Raw genomic sequence first — 12,716 nt, 5'->3', positions numbered from 1 at the left:
AAATGGAGTGGTACTCTGCCATAAAGAAAGATAAACTTGAGACACTTATAACTAAATAGATGCACCCTGAGGCCATTCTCTTAAGTGAAATAAATAGGATACACATATGTAAATACTGAATTGTCTCTGTGATGTGAGAAACTGAAAGTGTAAATGAAGACCAAAATGTATAACAGATATTGTGAAATAGGAAGAAAATGTTCAAAGGGGAAGGGGAACTAGGGAGGGGGACAGGGGAAAGGAAAGAAGGGAAATAAAAAAAAATTGAAGAAAAGGAAAAATCAGAAACAAAGCTTATGTCAACAGGGAGGGGTGGAGGAGTTGAAGGGAGGGTAGGGGAATGGGAAAAAAATAAGAACCAAGATATATCATATATAGGTACAAATTCCCACTGATGAATGTGATCCTAAGGTTTACCTAAAATATACCAATAAACTCAATTTTTTAAAAAAATCACTTGCCAATGAATTAGTGACTATAGCATTTTCTTTTCTTCTTTTTTTTTTTTTGGCTTTTGAGACAGGGTCTAGCTATGTAGTCCAGGCTGGCCTCGAATTCACAGCACTGCTTCTGCCTCAGGCTCCTGAGTGCTGGGATCACAGGGTGTGTGCCACCACGCCTGGCAATTATAGCATTTCCATGTTAACTTATCCTTTAACTGATTGTTAAAAGACTGTTTTATTCTCTCCTTGTTAAGTTTCCTCACTTTTCTAAAAATATCATATACATAGGTGGCTATCTAGGTAATACCAGTTGATTGGGACCATATGGTCACAAGGACAAGATAATGGTTTAATTTCCAATAAAGGGTCTTTAATGTCCTTGTAATATTTAATTTTATATGTGGAATTTATATGCCTTTTTAGTTTGCTGATGTAAAATTACTAAAATAATCTAGCCATCAATTAGCGCCAATGAGAAATACCTATGAGTTAAATGTTCATATATTTAAAAACCAAACAAGAGGCTGGGGATTTAGCTCAGTGGTTTTGCCGCCTGCTGCGCAAGCGCAAGGACCCCAGTTCGATCCCTGGTACCAAAAAAAACCCAAGCCCAAAACCAAACCAAACCAAAACAAAACAAAAACAAACAAGACTTTGTCTCATGCTTTCCCCCAAATTATACAGCATGTTCTGAATGACTCCCAATTGTTGAATTTTAAACACTGAAATTGGGCTATATGAGAGATGCTAGAATAATCCCTTGTCTATTAACAGTTTTAAAGGTACATAGTAGATGTTTTTGATTTTTGCCCAACAGGTGTCCATTCTCTGTCCTCCATGAGGACCCTAAACATCTCCACTCCTTATTCATAGATAGACATGAGAACCAAGTCTGGTCATTATGATTAACTGAAGGCCACCAGCAAGTGGCCTAAGTTTGTGCAATGAGAATCAACCCAGAAATATAAAGTGTTTTTTCTACTGGGCTTTTAAGGCCATAATAATATTAGTTTGGGAGTACTAGCAGCCTTCTGTGGCTGCTAGGGAAGAGTATGACCTTAAGTAAAGAAAAATCACAAAGGAAAGAGACCAAGTCTTAATGACAGTCTGTAGGATTCAGTTATGGTTTGAGTCATATTCACATGTGAACTTTTAATTACAAAGTCAAATCAATTTCCTTTTTCACTCTAACTAGCCAGGTTAGATTACTCTCTTACTATCCATTCTTGATTAATAATATAAGCGATATCATTTTATTATTTTTCTTACAGTCTGTTACATTTTTGGTTAACTGTTTTCATTGATGATTTGTAGTAAAGTCCTTGTATTTTAAACAAAAACTGAAACAAGTCACATAATGTACTCTCTGATGTGTAATTTTTATTAAAGATTTTATAACTGGTATGTTAACAACTGTTTAGAAATAAGGCCTGTTGCCCTCCAGAAATATGCATTTTATAGTTCAGCTCATCAGATTACTGACTGTTTCGGCAATATAATTATTAATCAGTTCATATTTATTTCCTGAGTCCTTTACATTTTACCAGATTTGCTGAAGGCCCTTCAAATCGAGTATATCCTAAATCAAAATTTAATGCAAATTACTGTAATACTAAATTTCTGCTCTCCAACACAATGAATTTGTTTTGTTAAGTCTACTTGCAAACACAATATTATTTTACTTTATTTTATTTATGAGACAGGGTCTTGCTTTGCAGTTCAGTCTGGCCTTGAACTCATGGTGAGCCTCCTGCCTCAGCCTCCCAAGCGCTGGGATTATAGGAGTGTGCCACCTGGCCACAATTTTATTTTGGAAACATTTTTCTAAATAACAAAAAATAAAACCATCAGAACAGTATGGCTTTTTGAAAATGATTTCTTCAGTGGAACTCTTGGTTTAAATGGATTTTTATCCAGAATCATTATCAATATGAATTTTTCCAGAATCAGTATCAAAATGTTCAAGAATAAGCTTGTTTTAGATATTTACTAATACGGTGAAAGTCACTACAAAGTGAAAGTCATACAAAAAGCATTGACAATTTTATTAGGTGCTAAGCCAGTAAATCAGGCCCTCTGTGACTTGTGGATTACATAACTATCATACTTGGGAATAATGAAGGTTAATTCATTAATCAAATTCTACATATTGGCAACTATCTTGGCTTTATTTCCAGAGTGAAGTCTGTCTAAAATAATTTAATTTTTACTTTTAACTTTTTATTTTAAACAGTACTGGGGCTGACCCAAGAGAGCACTGAGCTATGTCTCCAAACCTATTTTATTTAGAGACAAGCTCTAAGTTGTCAAGGCTGGACTGGAATTTGTTGTCTTCTGGTCTCAACCTCCAAGTAACTGGGCTTATAGATATGTGCCACTGCACCTGGCTAATAACAGGATTAAGAGAATTCTTACTTGATAATATTGTTTTGAGATCTGCCTGCTAAATGAATATTTCTCATTTTAAAAAATTTTTTAAAAAAAGATATTAAGTTTCTTTAATGCTTGTTTTTTATAACTCCAATTGAGAAATTTACTCACATCTGTGACACCACTCTTTGTGGTCCATCAATATGGAGGTTAGCCGGTCTCAAAATAAAAAAGTAAAAGGGCTGGGGATGTAGCTCAGTACAGAGGCCCTGGTTCAGTCCTCAGTACTGCAAAAACAAAACAATATGAAGCAAAGTAAAACAAAACAACAATGTCCGGGGTAGGATCACCACATTGGGAAGAATTCTAAGACTAGTAATTAGATAACTCAAAAATATATATCCTGGGAAATTACATACAGATCAAAATAAATCTCTATCACCACAAAAGGCAAAAATCATATGCTTTAATAATTAAAATAAAACCAAAATACAGTCTTCAAGTATTTGAGTGTTGTTTTTAGCAAAGATTTCAAACACCAAAGTGCAAAAGATGAGAATTAGGTATACTATACCTACCGAGAAAGACTACAAGAAATAGGCATGTCTCCACTCCAATCAATTGGTCCATTTTCTGCTTTCTGTACTCCAGATATTGCACCAGAAGGCTTTCCAGTAATTATTTTATACCTTGGGAAGAATAAAAGCAGAATAAGATAGGCAGTTCATTATTGCATGGCCTATTAATGGGCTTTGCAAAAGTATTTCCTCAATTGCACCTACAATTATCTACTAGACGAAACTTTGTGATTGATGGTCACAGGATCCATAAAACAATCAAAATACTTTGAATCTGACTGACTGAAGTAGAATAGTGGTTGTACAATTATTTTACATATGCCATAATTAATTTTCATTTGAGATCTCAGAGTGCCATTAACAGCATCTTGATGTTCACAACAAAAATATTAATTTTTCCATCTGAAAAATGGAGGAAACAAAAAACATTATGTCACAGAGTATCTTTAGACTATGAAAACAGCATCTAAACCCTTATTAGCCAAAAGTGTAGTCAACAGAACTATAAAATTACTGCAGAATAACAGCATTTCTTTAAAAAAAGATAAAACTATACATAACACAGTTCCAGAAAAATTCTTTCCATATTAAAACTATATATACACATATAGGAATAGATTTATGTAGCAAATTATAAGGCAAACTTAATGTGATTCCTGATGAAGATATAAAAATAAAGATGAACTGAGGGTAGAGATAAATGGGGAGCCAAAGAATAGTACAATGTTGTAGCAAGTCAATGAAAGCAGCCCTTTAGATATTAGAATATTCCTAAATGAAACCTAAAAGTAGGAGAGAAATATGAGAGTGTCATGCTTTTAAGAATACTTTTACCCCTGCCCCCTGCCTTGCAAGCGCGAGGACCCAAGTTTGATCCCTGGTACCAAAAAAAAAAGGATACTTTTACCCATCTGAAAATGTAAAACATAATACAACAGAATCTTATGTAAGCTTAGAGATATTATTTCTATAGGATTTTATATTGTTTAATACCTAAGTAAATATGATCTGAGGGAATCAATATATTTTCTTAAAAAATACAACCAACCAGTACAACTCATTAAGACCACTTGCTGTTTCTGCAGCAGAGGTACCATCAATTTCTGCCTTAAGATTTTTTTTTTCACTGGGGCCAGGGATTTAGCTCAGTGGTTTCCACTGCCTGCTACACAAGTGCAAGGACCTGAGTTCAATGCCCAGTACCACCACCCCCCCACCAAAAAAAAAAAAAAAAAAAAAAGATATTTTTTCAAAGAAAACTACTGTGAAAAATAAGATGTGTTCACATGAGAAGGATCAGACCATAGAGAAGTGGAGATATGTGAGATTAATACAAAGTGAATAGAATGAAAGAGTTCTTATGCAAATTCTTAAAAATGTTTAATTTTCATAAGATCTACATATAGACATTCATAAGATGCAAATGAGATGCTGAAGAAGCAACACTGCCATAATGTGAGATGAATGCACCATTCACTGGTAAAGTAAATCAGCCACCACTAACTGAACACCTCTAAACATTCATTGGTATCAGTGTAAATAGAAAGTTGAGTTTCTGTGCAAATAAAGAAATAACTTCTGTAATGTATAACCACCCTCATGGGAGTTAGGTGAAATCATCAGGTTCCTAGTTGCTGATGAGTCAACTTTCTTTCACCAGGGAGCACTACAGTTTTATTTAATCCAGTTTTAGGGCAGCAAGAAAGGCTGATACTACTTTAAAACATACTTATTAAGATAAAAAGCATGATTTATCACCAAGTACAATCCATGTTTCATGTGAAAAACACAAACTGACTCTCAGCCTTTGTTCAGGAACAGATTTTATACAAAGGACACTCCTGTAAAGCAGAATCAGGTTGACATGATACCGAAATCATTAGTTCAGTTAATGGTTTCCTCTTGCACACAGGCACTGTCCTTATAGGAAAGTATTTAAATATGTATCAGCAAAAGTCATTACATCATCTGAATTTGTTTTACTTCCTCAAATCAACAAAAGGAAAAAAATGCTTCTTCCTCAATTCTCTGAGATGATACTAGATGGAAGATTATAGTTTTACAGTTGTGATTGCTTTAAGTCATGTATGCTTATGAAAGGCAGAGTCAAATATGTAAGTCTGAAAAATATGTGAAGATCTAAAACAATGGTTGGGCAGGTTAGGCTATCAGTGAGTTACTGTCCCAAACCATGCACTAAATTAAATATTCATAACCTTATAGTTTTATGCGTATGTGAGTTAGCTGTTTTCATGAAGCAAAGGCATTAACTCATTTCTTCTAAAATAAAAAGCAAGGTCAGTATATAGATGCATTTTATAAAAAAATTTCACAACTAGAAATCTCTCATGTTATTTGGTTTACAGTAAGTGATTTTGTACATTAATTATTTCCTAACAATATGAATGTTATACTGAATGTATATACTGAATGCATGAATGTATACTATACTAGTAAAATGCCTGGTCTGAACCTTTAACACTAGAAAAAATGAGTACTGCCAAAATATTATTTTTAAAATGGTAAAAAAAAAAAAAGTGGAAGGTAACAATTATATTTCTCTTAGATTTGATAATGGTTCTAGTACCCCACAGATCTTTTTTCAGTTGAACAGAAGAAAAATGCTGACAAGTACAAAAAGTGAAACAGTATGCTAAAATAAAATTCAGGAAATGGTAGACTTTTAAGGTTGGGCCAAAGACGGGACACCACGTACACTTTGTACAGAAGATATTTAAACATGATATGAAAAATTATGCCTATATATTTTTACAGTAAGGCTACATTTTTAGTAAAAGTCACATAGCTTAAAATAATAGAAATGTCTGCTAAACCAATTTTTGTCAGTGTTCAATTCTAACATATGGGGAAATAAAATAATACATACGTTTAAAATTTTATTTCTAATTTTATACGGAGAAACCACTTACATTACTTCTTTATTCCGACGTGGCCCTTCAAATGGTCTAAATGGCAGTGATCCAGTAGCTGCGTGGTAAAATGTCACCCCAATGCTCCAAAGATCAACTGTTGCTCCATATTTCTTCTGATGATCTTTTCTTAGTACTGCTCTCTCATACATATCAGGATGCTAAGAAACACAAAAAAATATGAACCTGTGACCTACTGTTAAAACATTACAAACAACAACAAAAAAGAATGGGTACTCAATGTCTAGAAATTCTATCATGTTTTCCTAGTACTTTTATTTTCCCATTCTCAAAAGACTATTTCACAGCTTCTCCATCTCAACTTAAACCTCTAATACCACCTCCTTTGACCCTCGATTTTGACTCCATATTTCAGAGAGGAAATGTAAACAAACAGATCAATTCTTCTTTATGCCCTTTACCAACCTACCTGAATCTAGGTCCATTTGCCTGGCCTACTTTCTAGTTACAACAAAACTACTCTCAAAGACCAGGGCTGGGGATTTAGCTCAGTGGTTCTGGTGCCTGCCTCACAAGCCAAGGTCTCAAGTTCGATCCCCAGTACCAAAAAAAACCCCAAAAACCAAAAAAGACCAACTTTTTCTTTTGTGCTGTGAGCCCATCATATTGCCTTACCAATTCTAGAATCAATTTTTACAATTATTCCTTTTACTTTATGCTGGATCATTCCTTTCCACTTATGAACAAGCTTTGACAGCTCCATTTTTCAAAATTATTTATTCATTTTTGGTTTTTTGATACAGGATCTTGCTTTGTAGTGTAGGCTGGCCTTGAACTCACTGTGTAGCCCAGGGTGGCCTCAAACTCACAGTGATCCTCCTGCCTCGCCTCCCTAGTGCTGTGATTACAGGTGTGTGGATAGCTCCAGTTTCAAACAAGACAAAAACAAAAAACTTAAATTGATCCCACAATCCTTTCAGCAATCAACCAATTCTCTGCTTCTCACCAACAGCAAGACTTCCAAAATAGCTATTCATGCTTATCACTACCTTACTTCTTCCCAATCAGGCCTATCATATTAAATATCATCTTTATGCCTTAACTGCTAAATCTATCTCTTGCCTTGAGTTCCAGATTCACATGTCCTATTTCTTTCAATGTTTAAAAGGCAGTTCAAATTTAACATGTGCAAAAGAGACTTATGGTTTCTCATTCACATCTCTTTCCCTCTTATCTTCTATCCAGCTGCTCACACCGGAAAGCTATTAGGCATCTTCAATTTCTTTATCTCATCCTTCATATGCAATTTACCACAGCAAGTCCTATGGGTGCTGAAACAATTAATTCTGTAGAATTAGTTTAGAGGACTAGTTGTCTGGGGATCAAGTGACCCAGAGAAGTAGCTGATCTGATGATGTTAAACACATGTTGTTACAGGAGACACTACTTCAGAGTTGCTGAAAATATCTGGCTCTTGTAAGAAATGATTCAGGAGCTAGCAGAGATTCAGATGAACATTTAGCTCTGCAGAGAAAACCAGTGGCTACATAGCCTTCACCTCCTGACATGTGCCTTTGTGGAAGTTATGCATTGGCAACTTGAAGATTCTTGGCAGCTAGAGCTTCAAGAGTATACTATCAAAAAAAAAAAAAAAAAAAAAAAAGAGTATACTATGGACCAAAGTAGAGTCACCTCCCAAATGGTTCCAAACCCAAACAATCCCTTATGACATTGTGGGATTTGTCTAAGGCTCAGAAGAATGGGAATCAAGATAGGAACCACTGCTGAGAATGACTTCTAAATGACATAGTCTATGAATCCCCAAGATTCATACTCTCTGGATTGGGGTAGGGGGCAGTGGGAAGGGATGGAGTTGGGGAAAGGCTCTTTTGGGAAATATATTTTAATATACAATCAGTAGTAGAGATAAGCAGATAAAGACTGGGTTTTGCAGTGAGTTTCCAAATACATGCCTAACAGACATATGGGATCTGAGTGACTCTGCTTGTTCTGTGGGATAGCATAAAAAGTGATTATTGTTCAAGGAAGTGATAGCCAGACCTCTGACACAGCAGCTAGTACTTAGTGTACAAATGGTACTGTGAATAGGTTAAGAGTACCTGGACATGTCTGATACTTTGTGCAACATGAGGCTTCCACCCTGGGAAGAAGAGATAACAATGATTCTAGGAGACAAAGCAGACTTCCTCTAAGGTGCAATAATATAGGTAATATAGGTGGTACAGTTGGAAGCCTTCAGGGGCCAATGGAATGTTGGTGGCTTGACACATGCTGGTCTGGCATGACTGTGCCCACTGGCTCTTTCCTGAACGTGACACTTGTGCATATGTAGGGTTTGACATTACTGGGCCTACTGCATCTGTAATAGGCACATTAGGATAAAGCCACACCAAGGTTTGGAGGATTATATTATTGAGACAATATGTGTATTATCAAAAATAATAGAAGAATGTTAGGTCTTTAAAAAATTAACACACAAAAGGGAGAATTTAACTTCTGGCTGAGTGATTTCTGGAAAATTACAAAAGAGTAAGTTTCCATCTAAATATAGAATTTTTCTAGACTGTGGAGCTTCTGACCATTATTTATTTACCTTATTTTATTTTCTTTCTTTATTTTTTTGGTACCGGGGATCAAACCTGGGTCCTTCCGCTTGTGAGGTAGGCGGCGGAACCACTGAGCTAAATCCCTGGCCCTGTTTACCTTATTTTAAAACTTCTGGTGTTCTATGTTTGAAAACAGGGTTAAATGGAAATAGCATTAAGTTAAATTTCCCCATAGAATACACAGCATGGACTCAGAGTTAATTTGTCTAGTGTTTTGTTCTCCCTATTTAAAAATCTGTTAGAGGCAAAAGCTAATCTGTAGTTCTACATAGGAGACGATATAAAAGATTAATCACTAGTATTGGGAGAAATAATTCTTTGAAGGCTGTTATGGTGACCACAACAATTGGTAAAATAGTACTGGTATTTGGTGAGAGAGGCATCTTGCAGTATATTACAGATCTGAAAATTAATCGCTCCATGTTTTGAATTACTTTCCAAAACCCTGCTAGGTATTTGTGCAGGTGAGAAATCTATTTCTAAATCCAATTTTACATATAATAAAGTATTTTTGAAGAATGTAGCTATATTTAAAACAGCCTGATTTAATTAAATATTTTACCAAGAATTGTTCACTACTTTGGAAAATCATGCGAATAACAACATAACTTGTGGTATGTGTTACTAATACAAGATATCAATGCACTTGTATTCAAAGGGACATTACAAGCATATATGATTACTTCATTTATTCATCAGAAGTTGTTCCTAAACTTTTACATATTAAATAGTTAATATTTTGTTATAAAATAGTTTGCCTTACAATATTAATGTATGTTATTCGTTCACTTAGGTATGTAGGTTGATTTATATTATCTAATAGTTTCATTCAAATGAAATTTAAGTTTCTTCATAGATAAGAGAAGATGTAAAATATTTATCATAAAAAGGAACTGGTGGGGCAGGGATTTAGCTCAGTGGTGCTGCTGCCTGCCTCATGAGTGCAAGGTCCCAAGTTTGATCCCCGGTACCAAAAAAAAAAGAAAAAAAAAAGAGCTGGTCATCTGGCAGGGTAGAAACCACGAGCTTACAGAATCTGACAGGACTGTGACCACTGTTCCATTTCCAACTCCTAACACTTTCTCCTCACTCATTAAATTTCAGCCAAATAGCCATCCTTTTGGTCTCGTGAACACTCAGCATCATTCTTGTCCTAGCCTTTCTGGTTGCTGTTTCCTCTGCTTGTAACATTCCCAAATCTGCACCTGGCTTAATGCTTTTAATAATTTCAGTGTAGGGCCGGGGATGTAGCTCAGCGGTGCTGTGCCTGCCTGGCAAGCACAAGGTCCTCAGTTTGATCCCTTTTTCAATGTCAAGTTTGTGTAGGCCTGAAGGGAGGCTTTCCCTGGCCACCTTTCTACTGCTAGTCACTCTTTATCTTATTACTTTAATTTATTGTCCTCACAAAACGTCAATGATCTGAATTTACCTTATTTACTTGTTCACATTTAATTGTCTGTTTTCTTTTTATTTAGACAAGGTCTCACTCTGTAGTGCAGGCTGACCTTGAACTGACTATGTAGCCCATGCTGGCCTTTTACTCGTGGCAATTTTCCTGCCTCAGCCTCCTGAGTGCTGGGATTACAGGCATGCGCCACCACACCGGGCTCTAACTGTCTGTTTTCTGTACTAGAATGTGGGCTCCACAGAGCAGGAATGTGTGTCTGGTACACTACAGAAATCCCAGTGGCTTGAAGAGTAGCTGGTACACAGTAGGCAGGCCATAAATATTTGTGGAATGAATGACCCAACCCAAGACAGTCTCATTAAATTGCCTAGGCCTTGAATTTGCAATCCTCCTTCCTCAGCTTCCTAAGTAGCTAGGATTAGAAGCACACATTACAGCACACAACTCAGCACTCTTATCTAAAATATCATCAAACATAACTGCAGATTACTTTGGGCTATCTATTGTGAGAAGCCAATTTAAGATACCTTAATTCATGTTAGACTTAGAATAATCTTGATAAAGCCACTGGGGTGGAAAGACTTCATCCTTCATTTTATAACATTAAACAGAAGAATCCAATTGGAAAAAAGTCAAAGAATCTAAGACTTAAGATCAAACCCAGAGTGATGAATAACTGATAATAGCCATATATTACAAACTTCCCAATTACATGCTACAAGTACATATATATATCTACTATACATATATATATATTTATATATATAGTTTTTTAATTTTTATTTTTTGGTTTTTTTGAGACAAGGACTCACTATGTAGTGCAGGGTGGCCTTGAACTATGTAGCCCATGTGGACCTCAAACTCACAGTAATCCTCCTGCCTCAGCCTCCGGAGTGATTTGATTATAGGCATGCACTGCCATGCCTGCGGCCATAAAATATATTTTTAAGGGTTTCAAATTTTACTAACTTTTCACAAATGCACTTACACGAAGTTCTAGATTTCTAGCATTTCAATTTACATATTTACAGAGGCGTTTTATCTTTTGTATGTTTCTAACAGTAGTCCTTTCAGTCTGTCAATAATGAATAGAATCTTCTGTTTCAGAAATATAATGAAGTTTTCTCTATAGGGAACAAAATAAAAAGCTCATAATACAGTAATTGCTCTAATCCAAAAATGAAGCCTTTACTGGCTAGATGTCTCTTGAGTGTACAGATAGGTTTGCCTTTTAATACAGATCTATATCATTAGTGAAATTAAAGGATTTAAGGGTACTATAAAACTTCCAAGGATTTTAAGAGAAAAATAACAGCCCTCTTAGGAACAAATGCCCAATTCCCTTCTTACACAACATATTCATTAGAATAGAAACTTCAATTTTTGTCATAAAAATTGTAACCTTTTATAGTGAACTGATTGACCAATTACCTGATAATATATTACCTGATAATATAAAGCTATATGTAGCTTTTAGAATTGAAATTAGTGATAGATCACTTACCAAATATTCTTCTGTGCCATAAAGAGAAACAAATTGTTCATCATCTTCTAATTCTCTGGCTGCACCAAAATCTGTGAGTTTGTACACAGACTGTCCATCCTCCCCGATGACACGCATGATGTTTCCTGGCTTGATATCACGGTGCACTATGCCATTCTCTCGGAGGTGATTCATTCCACCCACTTCAACAATAAACATAAAGTGGAATCATAATGTAGGTATCTATGTGTATATGTCCCCAATTCACTGATCTAATAAATTCATATTCACTCAAACTTAAAAGTATTTCTGTAACTGTGCTATAAGGTGGTGCAATTATCATTTCACCCAGCATCAGCTAAGAAGCCCCCTGTCCACCCCCGTCCCCCGTGGTACTGGGGATGGAACCCAGGACCTCTGCACTGAGCTACAAACCTAGCCCTTTTTAATTTTTTATTTAGAGACATGGTCTTGCTAAGTCACCAATTTGCCTGGGGTGGACTTGAACTTGTGATCTCCCAAAGTGGTGCTGCGATTACAGCCACGAGCCACTGTGCCTGGCCAATCTCTCAAACACTATTAGGAAAACTTAACAAAATGGTCTCAAGTATTTGAATTCCTGAATTATTTTATATATATATATATAAAATATGTAAAACTTAAGAGTAATAAAACTTGAGAATAATAAAGATTCCTACAAAGATAATCTTACACCACAGTTTCAGATTTTTTTACCTTGAGAAAAAAATGTCATTTAAAATAAACTGGATTCAATAAATAGTAAGAACCAAACAGAAAGAGGGCAAAGTGCCAGACTTTTTTCAGAAAATTGTATTTCTAATATGCTTAGTACTATTCCAAAAAGTCCATTTTCTTTTCTTTTTGTTCTTTTTTTTTTTTTTTGTACCAGGGATCG

The 12,716-nt window shown here is 35.4% G+C and overlaps 1 protein-coding gene across 3 annotated transcripts in view; it reads right to left on the bottom strand.

Moving 5' to 3' along the window:
• Positions 1 to 12,716, bottom strand: part of Tbk1 (TANK binding kinase 1) — a 51,385-nt gene that overhangs the window by 19,275 nt on the left and 19,394 nt on the right. For all 3 annotated transcript variants that reach the window (XM_004861123.3, XM_004861122.3, XM_087192367.1), the window contains 3 exons: positions 11,822 to 12,003; positions 6,322 to 6,482; positions 3,392 to 3,502 (listed from right to left, as the gene is read on the bottom strand). In XM_004861123.3, the coding sequence (XP_004861180.1) occupies positions 3,392 to 3,502; positions 6,322 to 6,482; positions 11,822 to 12,003 (454 nt within the window). The remainder of the gene's footprint in view (positions 1 to 3,391; positions 3,503 to 6,321; positions 6,483 to 11,821; positions 12,004 to 12,716) is intronic.

This window comes from Heterocephalus glaber, unplaced genomic scaffold, assembly GCF_053883595.1.
Source record: "Heterocephalus glaber isolate CG9 unplaced genomic scaffold, H.glaber_assembly_v1.0 deba00001569, whole genome shotgun sequence".
Classification (NCBI taxonomy): Eukaryota; Metazoa; Chordata; class Mammalia; order Rodentia; family Bathyergidae; genus Heterocephalus; species Heterocephalus glaber.
This window is presented reverse-complemented; position numbering and strand designations above follow the sequence as displayed.